Source organism: Seriola aureovittata, chromosome 23 (assembly GCF_021018895.1).
Source record: "Seriola aureovittata isolate HTS-2021-v1 ecotype China chromosome 23, ASM2101889v1, whole genome shotgun sequence".
In the NCBI taxonomy this organism is placed as follows: domain Eukaryota; kingdom Metazoa; phylum Chordata; class Actinopteri; order Carangiformes; family Carangidae; genus Seriola; species Seriola aureovittata.
In genome coordinates this window covers 15,687,898-15,708,394 of record NC_079386.1, presented here as the reverse complement: position 1 = coordinate 15,708,394, position 20,497 = coordinate 15,687,898, and the positions used below count along the sequence as shown (strand labels likewise).

The 20,497-nt window shown below is 45.4% G+C and overlaps 3 protein-coding genes across 10 annotated transcripts in view; 2 read left to right on the top strand and 1 right to left on the bottom strand.

Annotated features, from left to right (window-relative positions):
* shroom4 (shroom family member 4) overlaps positions 1-14,349 on the top strand; it is a 61,944-nt gene extending 47,595 nt beyond the window's left edge. For all 3 annotated transcript variants that reach the window (XM_056369366.1, XM_056369365.1, XM_056369367.1), the window contains 9 exons: positions 726-3,549; positions 7,129-7,190; positions 7,887-8,720; positions 8,807-9,475; positions 10,154-10,280; positions 10,403-10,504; positions 10,789-10,959; positions 11,276-11,418; positions 11,511-14,349. In XM_056369366.1, coding sequence (XP_056225341.1) covers positions 726-3,549; positions 7,129-7,190; positions 7,887-8,720; positions 8,807-9,475; positions 10,154-10,280; positions 10,403-10,504; positions 10,789-10,959; positions 11,276-11,418; positions 11,511-11,667 — 5,089 coding nt within the window. In that variant the 3' untranslated portion in view covers positions 11,668-14,349. The remainder of the gene's footprint in view (positions 1-725; positions 3,550-7,128; positions 7,191-7,886; positions 8,721-8,806; positions 9,476-10,153; positions 10,281-10,402; positions 10,505-10,788; positions 10,960-11,275; positions 11,419-11,510) is intronic.
* LOC130164569 (uncharacterized) lies at positions 13,114-20,274 on the bottom strand. Of its 5 annotated transcripts, none has more exons than XM_056369373.1 (7): positions 19,789-19,907; positions 17,546-17,719; positions 17,102-17,271; positions 16,079-16,134; positions 15,623-15,988; positions 15,283-15,496; positions 13,114-15,155 (listed from the first exon to the last, which is right to left on the bottom strand). In XM_056369373.1, exons 4-7 carry the CDS (start codon positions 16,125-16,127, stop codon positions 15,116-15,118), a joined length of 669 nt encoding a protein of 222 aa, XP_056225348.1. In that variant the 5' UTR covers positions 16,128-16,134; positions 17,102-17,271; positions 17,546-17,719; positions 19,789-19,907; the 3' UTR covers positions 13,114-15,115. The 5 variants fall into 5 exon arrangements, with proteins under 5 accessions (XP_056225348.1, XP_056225352.1, XP_056225349.1 ...); XM_056369377.1 differs by having other exon boundaries at positions 15,283-15,493; XM_056369374.1 differs by lacking the exon at positions 17,546-17,719 and having other exon boundaries at positions 19,789-19,904.
* The window catches only part of clcn5b (chloride channel, voltage-sensitive 5b), a 30,647-nt gene continuing 29,916 nt past the window's right edge, over positions 19,767-20,497 (top strand). Inside the window, exon 1 of one of the 2 annotated variants that reach the window (XM_056369370.1) lies at positions 19,767-19,908. Coding sequence is in view for 1 of the 2 variants with exons in the window: in XM_056369368.1 (XP_056225343.1) it covers positions 20,363-20,411 (49 nt within the window). In the remaining variant the exon portion in view is untranslated. Of the gene's footprint in view, positions 19,909-20,262; positions 20,412-20,497 lie in introns of those variants that run through there. The other variant, XM_056369368.1, reaches the window with a different exon arrangement.

The following is a 20,497-nucleotide window of genomic DNA, read 5'->3' as shown; positions in this document are numbered from 1 at the left end:
ACTTTTTCTGTTAGTAGTCATTAGTGAGTAAAACATCACTTTCGGTGAGTACGTTTTGTCTGTTTTGCAAAAATGCAGTTTTGAAATAAATCTGATGTGAAGGAGATTGGAGAGGAGGAATCCACAGGAGGAAGAGGGGAATGAAATAGGAAGAAGAAAGAGGATGAGAGGAATCAAGAGATGACTTAGAGAGTTTGACTCCAGGCAGTAGGAGTTGATGAGGAGGAAATCCCTCTCCGCCTAAAGAGGCTTCCTCCGAGGGTCTTTAAAAACACATGGGGCTGCCCTGGATCTTCAGCTCAGGGATGATAGAAAACAGATTCCCCAGTATTACAGTTCGAATGTTGAATTCCTGAAGGATACACCGTATGTGTCTTGGGGGGGAAAACAGAGCTTGCCACTTGAAAATTAAAGTTGACTTATTGTATGTAGTCTATAAAAGCGTGAAGCATTTTGTCATTCAAGGAGTGATCTAATACTGCTTTCACTTAGGAGGCATTGAATTTTCTCTAACTTGGATAAAATAGCATGCTTTATTTAAAGTGTTTCTTCTAGCATGATGTCTCTTGACATTTATAATGACAAATGCCCAGTGCAAGTTCCCAGAGACCGAGGTGACGTCAGTTTCCTTTTTGCGTGACGAACAGCTAAACGTCCCAAAGGGAGAGCTGATGTCTGTTTTTGAAACAATTAAGTTGATCTGCTCTGTCTTCCTCTCTCTGCAGTGACTTGTCCATGCAGTGGGGTCAGCTTTCCAGACCTTACTCCTCCACTGACCGAAGCAGTTCCCTCGGCTCCATGGAGAGCTTGGACACGCCGACACCCACCGCGCAGCCGTACTCCGACTCCCATAATTCACCCGTGGACCCCACCCTCTTCAACAACAAGAGAGACTCTGCCTACAGCTCCTTCTCCGCCAGCTCAAACACATCCGACTACGCCACCGTGCCACTGAGGCCTGGTGAAGCCTGCTCCATGGATAACCTCCTCCAGAGCCTGGGGCCGGCTTGTCGAGGCTACCCGGGTGGCGACACCTCAGCCCTGGGGAGTTCAGCTGGCGAGGCCCCGGATGAGGCGCAGCTGATTGCGCACAAATCCAGATCGCTGACCAGGCCGAGGCCGAGGCCAGTCAAGGTAAAAGAGAGGCCTTCGTCCTGCTGTTACGAGGAGGAGCGGAGGGGAGGAGACTTTGAGATCATAAGAAATGGAGATGGAGGAGCGGGGAGAAAGATGAACCCTCCTCAACCTCCAACCAGAAAGGACAGTTTTAGGGCAACCCGGAGTCGCCCCAATGTCGCCAACAAACGTTGTGCTTCTGCTCCGATCGAAATTCCCAATGTTTCTTCTTACTATGACGAAAACAAGTCCTCTCCGAATGTTGAATCAGGAATTCACAACGGCTTCTCTGCGCCAGAAGAAGGCGACAAAACAGGAACTTTCAAAGAGGATACCTTGGACTCGCACTATAGCCAAAGACAGACTAAAGACATTATACATATCAGATGTGACGCAAGTGATAATCAAGACCACAATTTAGAGACCACCTCAGATTATCCTTCTGACCAAGTGATAGCCTCCTTAGTCCCCATCACCTCCTCTCCTCCTGACTCCTTACCCGCAGAATCCTCCCCGACCAAGCACCGGCACAGCGCTCCCGAGAAGCTCCTCGCCACACAGCTTCAGTTATTGCAGTTTGACAGTGACGGCTCCTCGTTGGAGCCTTGCAACCAGTCAAACCCTTCGGATTACAACCACGTCAATGCCCCATCAAACAAATGGGGAGGCAGCCGGTGTTCGACCCCAGGATCTGTGTTCTTGGAGGGGGACGGGGAAGATGGGGATTCAAATGCGAGGCTGGAAGGGATGGTTGTAAATGGCGAGTCCCTCTCCCCAATACAGCATCTTCACCCGTGGGGCCGCTCTGTGAGCGTACCAGGAGACCCCAGTGGATCATCAACCCAGGGAAGGTTGAGCTCCGACCAGATACTGGAGAAAGATTTTGAGCCTCTTAGTGCTGCTGCCAGTATGGATACTTTACTGGAGGAGCAGAGAGCAGTGGACAGAGGAAGAGGTGAAGGGAAAAAAGAGGAGGATGTAGAGGGAGAGGCAGCTATGAAGAAGTCAAACTCGTCGAGGAACCATCGGCGTAACCGTCGCCGCAGCGAGCGATTTGCTACCAACTTGCGCAATGAGATCCAGAGGAAAAAGGCCCAGCTTCAGAGCAGCCGTGGCCCAGGGGGGTTGCTCTGTAGTGGGGAGACTGTCCAGGAGGAGGGTCCAGATCTCCATGAAGAGGAGACAGACCCAGGTGTGCCCGCCCAGGAAAGGAGTACCAAAGTTGCATATGCCTCAACTGTAAGCCCCCAAGATCTCAGGACGACAGCACCAGTCGAGAAATCAAACCCTTCCAGTGAATCAATCCAGGATGCTTCGCCAACTCAGCCTCAGTCAACAACCTACACTCAAAACAACAACGTGTCCAGGTCTGTCCAGATTCTGGACCCAGGCGTGCCCAGTTTTGGTGTCGGCATCCGAGTCGTGGAAGAGCCAGCTCCTGCCGGCAAAGCCCGCCGCTGGCGTTGGACCCCCGAGCATAAACTCCAGCCAGAACCAGAACCAGAACCAGACCGACGGTGTAGAGTCCTGGGTGAGAGGGTGTTGGGGGTAACAGGGTCCCGGCATGGGGTTTGTGCTTTTACCTCCTCCTCCTACAGTCGCTCTTCTTCATGTTCTCGGATGGAAGAGACTGATATCCTTCCATTTGCGGATAGGATGAAGTTCTTCGAGGAGACAAGCAAAGGCGTGTCTGGGTCAGATGTTTTGAGTTTGTTCAGTCGTCGGCAGAAAAAACACCCCAATCACTCTGAGCAGCAGGGAGGGGAGCTCGGTCTGCACCCAAACCAAAGGAGATACTCCTACCAGGGGGGACTTCAGCAGCAGAGCTCCCTGACAAACACCATGGAGACCAGGAGGCAGTCTGTGAGTACCAGCAGCAGGGAGAGGCAGAAAGAGAAGGAGAGGGAACAGGTGAGGGAGAGGGAGAAGAGGGCAAGGGAACGGGAGGAGAGGTTGAGAGAATCGGAGAGGCAGCAGGAGAAGGAAAGGCAAGAGAGGGAATTAGAAACCGAGAGGGCAAAGCTGAGGGAGATTCAGCGGGAGAAGGAGCGAGAGGAGAGGGTGAAACAGTGGGAAAGGGAAAGCGAGAGGGAGCTTGAGCTGGAGAGAGAAAAAGAGATGGAGAGGGCCAGAGAGAAGGAACGACTCAAGGCAGAAAGAGAGAAAGAGCTGGAGAGAGAAAGAGAAAAGGAAAGGGAAGAAGAAGCCCAGCTCGCCTCACATCATGAGTTTTACGGCAATTCTGCCATCAAAGAAAACCATCAAGACAGCTTCCACAACTTCCAGCCCCAGCCTCAGGTGTTCTCCTACAGCCAAACCCAGAATCAAGTCCCGGGATCGGCTTTTTACCCGGTCAACAACACCTCTCAGCACCTGGGGAACCATCCACCTCAGCACCAGGGATACACAGCAAGGAGCTACACGCCTACAGAGGTAAGAGAGCGCTCACGAACACAAGCCTGTTCCTGTTACACCATTGGTGAAAGACACACTGTATTTATGAGGTTCATGAAGGAGTCAGGGGTTGCCAGGTTAGCTCTCAGCAGGAGTGTGTTGTCCTGGGATCTGGATTATAAACTGGACTTTGTCAGGTTTATAGACAAAGAGAGTGGGTCAGTCTCATTCTGGCTTCACGCGTGTTCAGTGAGAGTCGGGCCGAAGCTTTAAAAACACGCTATAGGCGTTTTCTACTTATTTCTCAGATGGATTAAATCAAAATGTTCTTCTTATAAAAAGCTACTACAGTATGTGAAGGATATTTTATGGGACTATAGCATCTGGTGGAGGTCAGTGAAGTGTGGTGTACGTACAGTCCATTTATTTGGGCATCCGTGTTTTATACTGTATAGTAGTATATTTGATTTATTTCTGTCCTGAATTCACAGGTTATATCTACTTTGTCCGGCACGTAACCCACTTTTTTTACACTGTTTTCAGTCTTTATGCTAAACTAAGCTACACACTTTACGGCTGAACAGATAATGAAGTGGTATCGATCTTCTCCTACATGAGCTACAGCCAAAACATTATTATCAACATTTACTTATAACTGTATTTCTGTATTCAAGTAAAAGTCCCAAACAAAGTCAAGGCATCAGTCCATATCGACATGTTAGAGGTTCTAACTACATCCATTAACAACTATGTTTACAAGCCTGCTGGCCTCAAAACCAATTTCCAGCAGCAGGCATGCTAAGCTAAATAACAGCCTGTGTCCCAGCAGCACTGAAACCAAGCTACGCCTTTCAGAGTGAAAGTTAAACTTTGCAGTGAAATCAGACTGTGGGTTTGGACCGAGCTGGAACAACCACTGGAGACTGAAAACTATCTTGGTTCTTTAAACCAGCACCAGAAAAGGGATTGAGTGGCCCCTCTTGGATGTTGGAGCTAAGTGGTCCACTTGGTCCAAGTACTCCGTGGCTGAATGGTTGGTTTGAAGTTGAACCTTGCGTCCTGCATGTGGGGAAAGTCTGAAATTCTCATTGAAAATTCAGCGGATCACTGAAATAGTTAATGGAACTGAGGGAGATTGGGCAACAGCGGCGGACACTTGTGTAAGCGATAATAGCAGCTTTGGGTTACCTCTTTACCACAAATTGATTCAAGTTACTTGGCAGGGGGGTGCAGCCCCTTCGTCCGAACTTAAGAAACTCCTGTGAACTTCAACCTATTAGTAACCTTATCGGTTAACGCTGAGCAAAGCCAAACTGACGTTTGTTTTGGACTAAATGCGTCTTCAGTTCAGCAGATATTTGGTCCAAACTGACACTGTGTTGTTGTTTTCGTGTGGGTTTTCGGCGCGCTTTAGCCTCGGGGGGGGGGCCTTGAACCCTGGCTTCCTCCATGTTGGGCTCCGTTTCAAATGAAAGGTTGTTAGCGTGATGCCACAGCGATAACCTCAAGCGTGGAATTTTTGTTTCATATCTGCTGCTGACGACGTTCCAATATCTTTAACAATAACAGATGTGTTGGATGGACTACAAAGCTGTGATAAGACCTTCTGCAGAGGCACACACACACACACACACACACACACACACACACACATGGAAACACACTCATGCAAAAGGAAACACACACCTATCAAGGTGTACATGTAAGAACAGTCTCACACGCATGATCCCATTTTGAAGGGGGTTCATTCATCAACGTGTGTGCATTCATATCATTTGGAAAGAGGAAGGAAACTGATTGTCAAAATAATATTATAATATTATAATAATATTATTATTCATGGTCTGTCACTCAGTTGGGCTCTCGCTGGAGAAGCACAGCTGCTTTTCAGAAATATTTGGAAATAGTTAAGTTGAATTGTTTTTGGCAAAAATTTTAGACTATTAGATTTGATTATTTTTTTTTACATCTCACCTCATTACATGAACATTAAATCTACACTTTGATGCAATTTGCCCTTTTCCCAGAGGACATTCATTTTATTTAGATCCCTACGGAAAACATTTCGTGCGTGATGGTCATTATAATCAAAATGAAACACTTTCACAGTGCTCATGAATCTATTGGATTTAAGGTGTATGTTTTGTTAGTTGGTTAAAGGGTTATTTAAAGATTTCGGTCGTTTTAGAAAAATGCCCCAGAAGTCTCTGCTCTACGCCAAGAAACAGTCCGGCATTTGCCCAAGTATGGAAGCTTTAATTCCTGGTATTCACCAATAGAAGCCAGACGAAGCCATGAATTACTTAATGCACTTTTTAAAGCCCAAGAGACAGTGACTTTAAATGAAGAGCAGCCACATCCAGGTACTTGAGCTTATTATCAGTCAGTTACCATTTAATGGATTTTGTGCTCTGTTTACAACAGGCGACGGCCAAATATGTTAAATTCATCCCACCTCTCCAACAGAAATACCAGCTGAAGGTTCAGGTTTGCATCACAGACGGTCAGAAAATATCTCTGCACAGGAATCAGTGTGTGTGTGTGTGTGTGTGTGTGTGTGTTCGTGCGGGGGCCCCACCGGTGTGTTTGTGCAGCCGATCCCTGCCTCTTGTGTGCGGATCTACTGGCTGCCTGTATCTCTGAGCGGTGATGAGAGTGCAATGAGTTCGTTCAGCATTCCACCGGTGGGGTAATAACCCAATGCATTGTACAGACGTATCCTGTGCCGCAGCCGTAATGAGTAAAACCTCGTATTAGTTCTTAGATCAACAACAAATAACTTTATCAGAAACTCTGGAAACAAGGCCGTCAGACTTCCTGCTGCTGCACTCGTTTTCTTTTTCTTCTTTCTTTATCTGTCTGCCCTGATGACTTGGGTTCAGTGGGAAGTTTTAGTCTTTTTCTGTGCGTGAATATACAAAATAATCTTAACTTTTAACTGCATCCAGTGCAGTTGAAAGCTCGGGAAGAAGGCTATTGAGTGAACTGGATCATTCCGTCAAGATACAAAGTGGTAAACAGAAAATGAAGCGTGGAGTGAAATAAAATACAAACACAACTGAGCTGTATTAAAATTTTAACGTAAGGATGCAACAAGATAAAGATAAAGCTGAAACAAGAAACGATTAATTGACAGAAAATTAATTGGCCAACATTTTGATAATCAATTAATTGCTGTTTTTAAGCAAAAATGCCAAAAACTTAACCAGTTCCACTTTCTCAAATGTGAATATTTGTTGGATTTTTTTAATATAATTTGAATTTTTCTGGGTTTTATACTGTCGGTCGACATCACCTCAGTATTTCCTGACGTGTTAAAGACTATATGATAGAAAATAAAACAATTTTAGAGAAGAGAAGTCACAAATAATGTGTTTTTAAAGATATTGATATGAAGGTAAAGAGGCGGTTTACGGGTTTTTGGCATGAAATTGTCCAGATTCAGCAGAAAATGCCCCCACCCCATGAGCCTTATCACCACTCAAGTGTACTGCAGGGTGGAGGGACACACCCACTTCCCTTCAGCGTGAAAGTGTGCTGACCAACACTTTGCAGACCAGACTGAAGCCTTCCTTCATTCCTTTGCTGTTATTAACCGGCCTTAAATCTCTTCCACAGACGTATCCCGCCCGGCAACAGGAAACGACCAAGCTCAACAGGAAGTACAGCCTGACGGAGAGGTGAGCCACTTCCTTTCTCAACCGCAGAGTGCAAACGCAGACGCACACATTCATATAAACGTCTCGTTTCTGACTTGATGATCTTCTAGATTTGCGACTCTGCCTCTCTGACATGTCAGCGCTGACACACACTCGCTCCATCTCTGTCTGATTGTCTCTAAGTGAGTCTCCGGAGACGCTAGGTGGGGTCGGCCCATTGTGCACTGGCAGGCGGAAACCCCGCTCAGTCATGCCTGGCTGTGATTTGACTATAATGAGGTCTAAGTGTGCAGAGCAATCATCCATGCTTAAAATGTGACCATAATGATATGTGGTTGGGTGGTGATTCCTGTACGTTAGCATGCAGGGGGGCTTACGGGACATGCATGGCTCGTAAAGGGGGCCTCCACTCATATTTGACCTGAGACAGAAACAGTTGACTGAACCTGGGATGCAATAAGGGAAACACAGACTGTAATTTAACCACTTTCTCTAAAGGAAATGTTCTGCCACTCATCCATCAAGGCCCTGAAAACCCAGCTGTGTCCTGTGAGCGGTGGGGTCCTACGTGAATACACAGTCACCGGCCAAAATTAAGAACAGTTTTCTTTACTTTGAATGAGAATTCTGGGTATTTTGTTATTTTTCTGTGCTCAAAAGGTGATTGCCAGTTTTTGACTTGTTTTAAACCATTTTGACTCTGTCGCTCCATCACAGGGACTACCCAAGCTGGAGACGGGAGTCCAGACCACCAGAGAGTGTCAGTCAGCACCAGCAACCCCCCCACCAGAGCCGATGGGGCAGCGGCGACCGCAACGGCCACGCGTTCGCTCCGCCGCCGGCTCCTCTTGCGCTCCGGGGGCGAGCCATGTCCGAAAATGACCTCCGCTTCGACAGCAGCCACCGCTGGTCGCCGTCGATTTCCGTAGCGACCAGTCAGACCCTGAGCGAGGTGGAGGAGGGAGCGGGCGGGGTCAGGGGAGGAGAAGCAGCAAGCACTGCCAAGCAAAATAGGAAGAAGACGCCGCCTCCCCCGAGACCGCCGCCCCCGAAGTGGGAGCAGTTCCACCGCAGGCGCGCATCTCACCACACCCTGTTCCCCTCCTCTCCCTCCTCCACCTCCTCCTCCTCTTCATCTACTGCTCCTCACGCCATCCCGCCCTCCTTCGGCGCCGCAGACGGACACTATCCGACTCACTCCTCCTCATACATCCCTCCTGCTGATACGTCCAGGCAGAGGTCGTACAGTCTTCCCCCGGAGCGGCAGGAAGTGGCGGAGGGTTGCCCCCGCTGCAACTGCCACCAAACCCAAACCCAAACCCAAACCCAGGAACACCCCTTCCCCCACGCCCCGTCCAATCAGGGCGAGGCTCAGTTTCAGGAGCCGTCCTTTACTGTTGCTCCACCCAGTCCTATGTTCTCCAGACGGTCCTTCAGACCGGTGGCCCCACCCCAGAGAGAGAGGGAGGGGAACCCGAGGAGCTCGTACGGAGGACAGCAGGAGAGGGTGGAGTTTATTTCATCCTTACCGCCACCAACAGACACGAGCAGGTGAGACGGGAGGAAAATTTCAACAGTTTGTCAATTGACACGTGTTATTTTTGTACTTAATCAATTGATCGTCTGTGTCTCTGCAGTTTCTCGGAGGTTTGCGTCGGCCACGGTCCAGACCAGGACCGGATAACAGTGAAACCTCACAAGCAGCAGCACAACGTGAGACCTGGGGCCAAGTGGGAGAGATCCTCATCTCCCAGAGTTCATAGTGACACAGCACTTCCTCCTGAACTACAAAACGGAGGTGTTGGTGGGGTTTTCCCTCCTGAGTCCTACTTCTCCATGGACTATGAGCAGCAGCAACAGCTCCGTATGAGCAGAGGCTTCCAGACCGAAGAGCGGCAGAAGATCCCAGAACCAGGAACCGAATCCGAGACGACCCTCAGCCCGAGTCCCGTGCACAGCCTGGAGGCCGACCTGGACGTCCCGATGGAGACTGACATTGACGATTTCCAGGAGGAGGATCTCCCGGCAGAGGCCGAGCCGATCACCAGCGAGCTCCCGTGCTTCGCGCTGCCGGTCACCGTCCTGGAGACGGACATCGACACCTTACCGGATTCTGAGGCCTCGCCGTCGCGCCGGACCAGGGCGGAGAGCGGCTCCCTGGAGGAGGAGCTGGAGACCGGGGAGAGCGGCAGAGAGAGGCTGAGCCTGGAGGAGCTGTTCCCCCAAAGCAGTGAAGGAGAGTCGGGCACGGAGAGCTGGAGAGGAGCCTACCAAACCATGGAGCACAACACGGACAGCTTGGACAGGTGAGGAGGAGGAGGAGGAGGAGTGTGTGTGTGTGTGTGTGTGTGTGTGTGTGTGTGTGTGTGTGTGTGTGTGTGTGTGTGTATGTGTGTGTGTGTGTGTGTGTGTGTGTGTGTGCCGTGCATTAATTACACACACCATTTGATTTGTACAAGACCTAACTGTTCTTGTCACTAATCTCATTCCTTCTTTCCCACAACCTTTCCAGAGCACCTCACTGCAGCCAGTTCTCTTTTCTTTTTTTGTTCTCTTTCGGATAACTTTACAAATATTTTTTTTCTTTCTGCAGACACAGGTGCCAGATATGTAGCTGCTGCCAAACAGGACAAAAAGACGGGGCTCAGTTTAGATGATCAGTGGAAAACGACTTTATATTCTTTGTGTCTTCACAGATGTTTTTTGTTTTTCTCCTGATCATCTTCACTGTAAACTCCCGCAGTTTCATCACGTCTTTGTCTTTCCTCTCGGCTTCTCGTCTTATTTATTTCCTTGTTTGGAGTTGAGATGTTTCCCACATGCCCCTTTGTTTTTCTTTTCACACTCACTTCACGTCACACTTTGCCCGGATAATTGATTGCATCTCTTATTTATGTACTTTTGTAATCGCTGTATTTTACAGCCGTGTGTCTTGTTTTTTGTGTTTTTATCGTTGTGTAAATAAAATAAACTCCCCCCCCCAGGCGGTCTGGTGCGAGCTCCAGCTGTTCGTCCTACTACAGCACATCTGCAGCCAAGGCTCAGCTCCTGTCGCAGATGAAGGACTTCACCGATAACAGAGAGAGGGACGACGACGAGCTCACGTACAAGGTAGCGCCGGCGGCCGCTGTCTCACCGCTTTGTCAGAGTTACCGTGACACTTTCTCAGACATGTGCTGCGTGTTGTTTTTCATTTTGCGGCGTTGAAACAATTCTCCGTTTGTGTCGCGCAGAGACAGCTGATGGAGAGCCTCCGCAAGAAGCTGGGCGTGCTGAGAGAAGCTCAGAGGGGGCTGCAGGAAGACATCAGAGCCAACGCTCAGCTGGGGGAGGAGGTGGGGAGACACTTGCCGTGACAGACACACCTCACATACCGGCTCTATTGCTTCCTCATTAGTCTATTTTAAGAGCTACAGCTGATGTTTGTTTACTAAATGAGTATAATTCTTATAGATGAACAACATTCATCATTTATTCTATGAAATATGAGAAAATAGAAAAACTCTGAGAAAAGATCTTCACATTTTACAAGTTGATATTTCTGCTTGATAAACAACTTGAATGTTGAAAATTGTGACCAACACGTCGTACTGAACTGTGTCCCTGTCGGCGTCCTCAGGTGGAGAGCATGGTGGTGTCGGTGTGTAAGCCCAACGAGGTGGACAAGTTCCGCATGTTCATCGGCGACCTGGACAAGGTGGTCAGCCTGCTGCTGTCGCTGTCCGGGAGGCTGCTGAGAGTGGAGACCACGCTGGACACGCTGGACCCCGAGACGGAGCACCACGAGAGGGTGAGGAGGCGAGGGACAGAGGGAGAGTTAATACACAACGTTTGAAATTATCGTGAGCTTCATCTAATCTTGATGAAGACTTGCAGTCGCCACATCAACTAGGACTGAAATATTTATGATGTCAAGGGATCAAAGGGGGCAGAAGCTGGCACTTTATATAATACTAAGAATACCAACATAGTAAGAATGGTTGTGATGATCAATAATAGGAGGGATTGAAAGTTAAGAGACAAAAAAAAAGGGAAGATTAAAAGGTCTTTCAAGAAGAGTCAACAAACTCTCTCTCTCTCTCTCTCTCCCTCTCTCTGCGCTCTAGCTCCCCCTGCTGGAGAAGAAGCGTCAGCTCATGAGGCAGCTGTCGGAGGCCCAGGACCTGAAGGACCATGTTGACCGCAGAGAGCAGGCCGTCAGCCGGGTGCTGGCCCGCTGCCTGTCCCCCGAACAGCACAGAGACTACAGGTAGAAAAAACACCACAACGCCATCGTGCACTGAAGTGGAAGAAGAGACGCACGTTTTCTAATGTGTATCTCTTCTCTTCTTTCCTCCGTAGTCACTTTGTGAAGATGAAGGCCGCTCTGCTGGTGGAGCAGAGGCAGCTGGAGGACAAGATCCGGCTGGGGGAGGAGCAGCTGAGGGGGCTGAGGGAGAGTCTGGGGCTGGGGCTGGGAATGGGTATGGGGATGTCGATGGGATACGGACATTATTGACTTAAGATATGAAGAAGAAAGGTCCCGTTTACCGTGTTCTGAATCAGTTTCACTGACCAACTTTTGATGTGATCCCACTCTCATATCTGAAGCTACAGCAAGCAGCTGATTAGCTTAGCTTAGCACAAAGCATGAAAACCAGGGGAAACAGCTAGCATGGCTCAGTCCAAAAGCTAAGAAAATCAGCCCAGGAGCGCCTATAAATGCTCAGTTTAACGTGTGTATTTGCCAGACTCTTTGTTGGCTGGTCACAGTGACATCCTGGAGTCCTTATGCTAAGCTAAGCTAACCATCTCCTGGCTTTAGCTTCATATTTAGCATCCCCAAAATGTCCAAAACAGTTCCTCTTTAGGATTAGCAAAGATAACGGAGACCAAAAGAAGCACAAGTCCAGCGCTGGACACTAAGAAGAAGAAGAAGAAGAAAGTTGAATCCGAGCTCTAATCTGAGGAGCAGAACATGCTGTCTTCATCAACTTGAGACTTGAGCAATCAGATAAATCACCAGCTACAACAGAAACATATCGACGGCTCGTCTGCGGAGCTGTGATCAGAGAGCAGAGAGGACGTTTGACGGACGGAGAATGGCGACGATCGGATCGCGGAGATCTTTGTTTGTGAGAAACCCCGAGTTAAAGACTGAAGCGATGTTTCCACACTACACCTTTCACCCTTTGCTTCACATTGTGTGCCTGAAACACGTACTGTAAAACTGTGCTCATGCCTTACCACACACTATGTTGCCAAAGACATTTTCGCTTGATGAATGTGTCAGTAAGACGCTGCTTATTTTTTTTTAAATTTTTTTGTTGTTGTTGTTTTCTTTTGTATTTAAATCTCCTGATTCAGAGAATCGAAGGAGAGCTCTTTTTGTTTTTCTCGGTGCTTCACACTAAGAAAGAGTTTCCGTTAACAACACTAAAGTTTAACGACATGCCGTTTGCAGCATTATTAACTGTCACTGGGAAGTTAGCTACATGTATAAAGTCTCTCGCTGACACCTGCATTCAGAAACACATATACTGTATTATCTAGCATCATATCACTTTGTATTCCTTGTTACTGTAACGTCTACGGCTGTAACATGTCTTACTGTGTGGAGTTTGACACTCCACCAACTCGTTATACTGTCACGTAATGATTGTTATGTACAGAAGACACTTGTGTTTATAATGTATACGATGTGTATATAAGGAGTTTTCCTTTTTGAAGTGACTGGAATCGGTTGTAAAAGATGAACGAAAAGACCGGGGAGAGTCGAAGTTTACTGTATATTTAGATCGGGAATGAATCCTGAGGAGTTGCAGTTTTTTGTTTTTGAGCTTGTTCCAGTGTCCGGTGAAATTTAAAAAATGTTGTTTTGTTTTGTTTGTTTTTTTTAACAGTTTTTGCCCCGAACTCTGTCTGACATTTAAATCCTGAAGTTCATATTCACTGAAGACTGATGTTTGAGTTGGACGAGAAGCTGGACATCACGCTCAATATGAAGCTACATCCGGCAGCTGGTTAGCTTAGCTTAGCATAAAGAGTGGAATCAGGGGGAAACAGCTAGCCTGGCTCTGTTTAAGGGTTAAATCTAAAGCTCACTAATTAACATGATATATTTCGCTTTAAAGCTGCAACTAAAAATCATTTTTGTTTTTGATTAATCTGCTGATTATTTTCTTAATTTATTCGATTAATCATTTGCTCTTTAAAACATCAGAAAAGATAAAATTGGAAATACGTTTTCTTTACATCAGCTCATCTATTAATTGTTACAGCTCAATCTTGTTTGTTTAATCCATTCAGAAACCAAAGTGTAAAAATGACAGACAGGCTAGCTGTTTCCCTCTGTTTCCAGTCTTTATGCTAAGCTAAGCTAACTGGCTGCTTCTCGTCCAACTCTCAGCAAGATAGTGAATAAATTTTTATCCCAAAGTGCCAAACTGTTCCTTTAAAACTTGAGTTAAATAGTTTTTTGAAACTTGATCATTAACTTTACTGAAAAGGAATTTAAACACAAGGGCAGATTCCTGTCATTCGGGTTAATTATCCACCATCACACCCGTTCCATTAAACTTTAAATAACCGCTATCTGCTCTTACCTCCCATGACGTCTTGTGATTTGTGACCTTGCCAAAGTCTCCCGAGCTTTAACCGCTATCCTAAACCGTGGGGCCGGGACAGAGTTCAGCTCTGCCTGTCTGAGTAAATCAAGTTTAAAAACACTGCAGCTCAACGAGTGATGGGAGGGATTTGGAAGAGGAAACGTGTATATTTTGGCTGTTGAAAGGTGAAGTTAAGTGAAAAAACAGACACCTTTTGTCATTTTCTGCATTATCAGTGTCACTGGTTAACCGCTATGTTCAGAAGCAACACATCTCCCGCTTTGAAGTTCATTAAAAGTTACAGTTTCACACTTGGTTTTTGTTCATTCCCTCAGTTTGTTCGTGAGGTGATTCCTGCTGTTCTAATACCAAACGACCCTGAACATGAGATACCTGTTAATTTTTGTTTTGTTTTGTACATACTATGTGTATTCTTGTATTATAACAGCCGTTTTCTAAACCGACTGGAAACTTATTGACTTGAGAGAGAGAAGAAGTTGCTTGTTGGACCAGTAACTGTAACTTTTTGTAACTGCAAAAACACTCATGTGAGAAAAAAGTACCATAAATAATAATAATAGTATTTTAAACTAGCTTTTCGTCTCCTGTTGTGATTTACACTCTCCTGGGTGAACGGTCTCTTTATGCTGCTTCAGTGTCCGGTGCTGAAATGTATTCCCTTCAGGGTGGGGGGGGGGCTGTTGTTTGGATGTGGTGGCGCGGTTAAATAAATATGGCTGAGGGGTAAATGGAGGTTGACATGATGAGTGTTGTTGCTGAGAGTCGTTGAGCAGCTCTGCGGGAGCTGGGGAGCTGTGGCGAACACTGACTAATTTAAGGCAAGTTAATGCTTGTGTCATTAATATGGATGGTGGTCTGCGTGGAGAGGGGGGGGGTTCACTCGAGCTGTAGAGGCAGGGGACATTAAAACATATTGATGTTCTTGCGGCGTGGGGATGATTAGGAGGAGGCCGGAGACGTTTAAAGCCTCAGATCAGAGATTAGAAGTCAACAAAGTAAAATGGATGGAAAGGTTTGATTTCAGTGGAGGTGCTTGAGTAAAAGTCGCCACCAGACTAGTTTCAGGTTACATCCCTTTTTATCCAGAGTCAGAAAATATGAACCAACTGTTGTGTGAAATCTTGAGTAATGGCTAAAAACTCTCACCGTGACCTTGAGCTTTGATTTCTAGTCTTTTTACACACAGAAGAGCCATAACAACGTCTCACATTTAAATACAGGTTAATTTACAATATTTACATATATGACAGTTTTCTGAGACTTGTAACAGATGTTGGAGGGAGAGACTCAGGTCTTGACCCGATGCTCTGACTCATTCTGACAGACTTGAGGGTCCCGTTAGTCCTGATGGATCTGATCCAGCATCGGCCCCCTCTCTCTGTTGGCATGAAGACAGTGAGAGAGGTGAAAGGTCAGAGGTCAGACAGGGTGTGCTGGGGAAAACAGCCTCATGGCTCATGGCTCTTTGACAAACAGAGCATTTACACTGTTAAAGAAAGGTTTACCGTGTCATCGGATTCAGCTGACGACTATAGGCACAGCGGAGTTTGACGAGTAGAACTGCTATTGCTGCTCCTGCTGCTCCTGCTCCTGCTGCTGCTGCTGCTGCTCCCGCCGCCAGTCCCAGTCCAGTATAGAGGCCGATCCTTCCCCGACTCTCTGGTTTTGGTCTCACAGTTAAACTCTGATGTTTGGGCTCAGAGTATGTGTCAGCAGCTGCTGTAAAGGACATAAATATGTTGTTTTTTCTCTGTTTAACATCAATGTAAATGGAATATTTTTGTGTTTAATGTTTGAGGATTCTAGGAGTTGTAACAACACCCGAGCTTCACTTATTCAACTTACCAGAAACGCTGAGTTGACATTTGCCAATGTTTGCACCATAATATGTGTTGACCTCACACAGGTACAGTCCTGAATCCTCAGTCCTCAGTCTGGACACATGAAGTCTGATTCGTCCTTCTCTGAGGACGTCTTTGTCACACTGGACTCGTCCTGAAAACTGTTCATCCTGAGACTCTGGGACCTCAACACCCTCATGTAGATGATACAGGACTTTTGAATCTTTATGGTCATCAGTTAACAGCTCACATATGATAAAAAGGGAGTCAGGTGGAGTGTGAGGTTTGGTTGTGAAGCTCCACTCCAGTGTGATGTTGTGGTTCTCCTCTGCCTGATAGGAGCTCTGTGCCACATTCACTACAAATGTTCCTGTTGAGGAGACAGAGAGGGAAAGTGAGGAGCAGACTAACTGAGGACTTGTATCAGTTTCTAGATAATAAAGTGAAGGAGTAAACTAACCACAGACACAGGAGGTCAGTGTGAGGAGCAGCAGGATGCAGCAGATCATCTTCTCCCTGTGAGAGGAGACAGAGCTGAAGAGTCACAAACACATGAGACCAAAGAAGGAAAATCTACAGTCTGACTTCATTCAGTCAGTACGATGCTGCTTCCTCTTTATGATCCTGCTCATTACAAACAGCTGATCAGAGGACAGGACACCAAGCCTCCATGATGATGTCAGAGACAATGTGAGCTACAGTCACTGTGATGTCACCTTTGTTTTGATGTCTCACATTTAGAGAGAGAAAAAGCTGCAGTCATGTGTTTCTGTCACAAGATGGCGCCAGAGTTAAACAGTCCTACTGTGCAGGACTCACTGTGGTGCTCACACTAGTGTTATACTGTATAGTTATAGTTTTATCAGCTTTTATCATAATCTGTCTCTCACTGCACTAATCACGTATGTTCAAAACTGTAATAAGTGACTTCTTCACTGTTACACGTCATTCAAAATCCAATTTATATTATCCTTGACTGTCTCATATCGTGAGCAGACACCTGTCAGTTCTCTGCACAGTCACCGCTCTCTGCTGGGTGCATTACCAGCTTTGCATACCTGTGGGTTTTGGGGGAGTTTTGGACAATTAAAGCGAAACTAACCGAGACATGCCTCATCGTCTTTTGTAAGTCTCATCAATGATGATAAATGATCTGAGGTCTGTTGGTGTATGAAGGTTTAGAGTCAGCAGTGTTTCGTCAGACTCAGCACAGCAGCTTTCTCTGCTTAGAACTGATCTGGAATCTGCAAAGTTTCACGAGTTACATGACTTTTTCAAATGTGAAACACTGAATGTGTCAGATCCTCCTTGTTCAGTCAAAGTCTATACAATAAAGATCGATATGAATATTAATTATTGAACTCTTGAAGAATCATGAAGCGACACAGAATCATTTAGTTCAGCATTTAGATTAATTCACTATAACACAAACAGTCTGATGACATCACTCCTGGAAAATAAACCAAAAAAAAGGTTTCCTTACCAACAAGTATTAACACACCGTATCTCAAATAGTCCACAAAAACCTTAACGCCGTGCAGGTCGTGCCTTTTCTCATGTCGGAGAGATGGTGTTGTTTATTCACATGTTTACAGTCTGACGCGTCAAGAAGGATGAGGCTGGTTTTTACTCCTCCTGCAGCTGTTTTCTGAGCTGGCAGGAAAAATTGTATTCAAGGTGTGAACAGTCTGACAGGTTAGAGCAGGAAATTAATCTTAATTACTCTACACCAGATGAGTGGATTTACATGTGATATTTGAAAAGCCCCAACAAAACAAAACAGGAAGTTTGCAAAACGTTTGCAGGTCTAAATTAAGGCTATTTTTCCTTGTTTCCCGGACAGTGAACCAAATATTGCCAAACCTAGACTTCTATCATCTTACTGTGATGGATCTTGAAGAATCAGGGGGGGAAATCTGTTAGTTACCTCATAACGCACCAACATTATACATGAAACATCTTTCACCCGAATGAGTTATCATGAACATATGCAGCAAGTAACTGGATCAATCCGTTTGCAGCAATCCAATAAAACTGTAGAACTGGGTGGAGATATGTGTGTTTTAGGTGGTGATGTTCAGCGAGAGGTGGGGGTGGTGGTCTGTGGATATAATAAAGAAAACAGCTGTCATAAAAGTGAAGCATCTGCATTTTTAGGGAAGCGAGGGAGTGCATTCTTCTTCCCTGACCCAGTTTGAAAAACAGAGGACTTAGGGGAATGAAAGGAAGAAAAAAAGGAAAAAAGATGGACGACAAAACATGGAGGTGTGAATGAGTGCAGAGGACAAAGTGATAAAGCAACTAAGTGCATAGAAAAGCAGGAAAGGGAGGATACAAACGAGTTAAAAATGATGGTGGGATCAGTTAGAAAGACAGTTTTAATTATTGCTCTGTCGCTTCAACAAACAAAGAACTTGAATGAATGAGTTTATATTAGGGGAAGAAAGGAAGTGAAGAGAAACAGAACCACTCAAACAGAAAACACCATGGGAGGCAGGGTGGAGGGATGTTTATGTTGGGCTGCAGAGAGCGGAGTGGTGGAGTGGAGGAAGAGAAGAAGACGAATGAGTGGGAGGTGTGCAGACAGAAACAAGATATCAGGGGAAGTAATGAAGTAAGAAGCTGTAATTAATCAGAGCTATACAGACATAAACCATGTTGCCTGCACACACACACACACACAAACTGCAACACTGGTGGTTCCTGTCCTCATTAAATGCCCTCATTTATTTTTACAAGTGACCACAAGGTGTCGCCCTTTAGCTGCTTGACGACCATTAAAATGGGACACACAGGAACTTCTGGCTGTTATGTTGCAACAAAAACAAACATGGTTCTTCCACTTCAGCGAATAAAGTAAAACATGTTTCTACACAGAAAAACACAACAGAATGGAAACATCTTACAATAAAAGAAGTTTATACAACACATTGTTTCTCGGTGACCAGGCATCGTCCAGCTCTCCAGATGCTCCCCTCATACAAAACATCTAATTCTTTCATTATTTAAGCTTCCCCCAACAGAAAGTATATTTTTCCAATTCTACCGACTAACTTCTTTCCTGATATTAATGACAGTTCAAAACAAAACGCAGTTCATTTTATGTTTTATCTCCATCACATAACTGCCAAAGCCCACTGTGCTCATTAATACCAACATAACATCTGGTTTCCAGATGGAGACAATCTGCTCTGGCTTGGATTGCACCTCATTCACCTGATTAATAAATGGGTAACACTAAACTGTAAGAGGCCCTATCATTTATAAACGGTATATAAACATGTAGATTATAAGGCAGTTGTAAGTGTTTATTACTCCTCCTGTTGTATAAACTTGAAGAATAACAATACAGTAAAACACAGCATGAACAATATAAAAATATTAATATAGTCTTCATACAAGTTATAGTTGCTGATAAATAATTTATATTAATAAACTATTAAAATATCCTTACAAATTATTTACAACTACATTATAAATCATCAGACTTTTATTCCAACCAATATTAACTTTTTCATATATATATATATATATATATATATATATATATATATATATATATTTATTACAGCCCCATAATTGATAATAACATTGCAGTCAATGGACAGATATTAATATTGATAACCGATTAATCGAACTGCTCCACTGACCCAGTTGGAGAAGCGATAGCTCTTGAATCGACTTGTTTTTCTGGCTTGCAGCTGCTCTTGTCAAGGCAGCTTAGATGAGGCAGCTAAACCGGAACTCAAGCACTTTGGCCTTCAAATTAAAACAACCCAATTTGTTGTATCACAAAAAAACATTTAATCGCCTATTAACAAATTATATAGATGTGGTTGTATTTAAATGAAGACGTAATTAAGCTCTGACTTTGAAATCGTAAAATGTGTCAAGGTAATGATTTGGCACTCTGGCTTTAGTAAGTTCGTAAACGGAAGTCGCCGCTAATTTTAGCTTGACGCTCGCTTTGCGTCTTCTGTTTAAGTAACAAAAACAAGGCATAACTGTGGTCGGTTTTACTGCATTTCTCCAAATCTTGCATCCAATTAAGATAATTTCCTATTGTGGCTTTCTTTAGTATGCCTCCCGGGCTTTTTAAAACCGTCGTTTGTGTTACGGAGAATGACGCAGGATTTTCTCGGAGCAGCCGCTGCGGAGCTTTAAGTTTACCTAGGCTACTGTTGACATAAGCAGCCCACGGTAGTAGGAGACGGCGGCGGCGGCGGCGGGGCAAATCCGAGTCATAAGACTTCTTCACTGAGCTGCACGGCCGCTCTTCTTCCCTCACAGGTAAAGTTGGCGGTTTTGCCTTCTTTATTAGTAAAACTCCGCATAAATGGTAACGGTTGACTAAGTTAGCACAGCGGGGGTTGTGCTGTAATTTGACATTTTAGTTTGACAGGTCGGTGCTGGTCTCGAGAGCCGTTAACGGCTAAACGCTTACGCTAGGCTAATAATCTGCTTTACGTCGGCCGCTAGTTTTTTTGTTCTGCTGTTTTCGTCTCGTAACCACAGAGTTATAGGAAGAGTAGAAGTATAGAGAAGGGGCGGAAATGGTTGCAAAAAAAAAAAAACTTCCCTGTAACTGGAGATGTGTCATTGCTGTGTATCGCGATGAAGCGGGCGATAGGACCAGCTGTGGGGTGTCCCAGTTTGGGCTGAACACTTCACAGAATTACAAATACATTACAAGGGTGGGGGGATAAGTAGACCGGTGCTTTGGCTTTGCTGTGTTTCTTTGACAATGTTTCAGTACAGGAAGAGCTGGTTTAGAAAATATGCAGGTGGCAGAGGTAACGTCAACTCAAGCTGAATTTCACCCTGCAGCTTGTGGCGGTGGCTGATTTTATTTATTTATTTATTTATTTATTTTTAATGA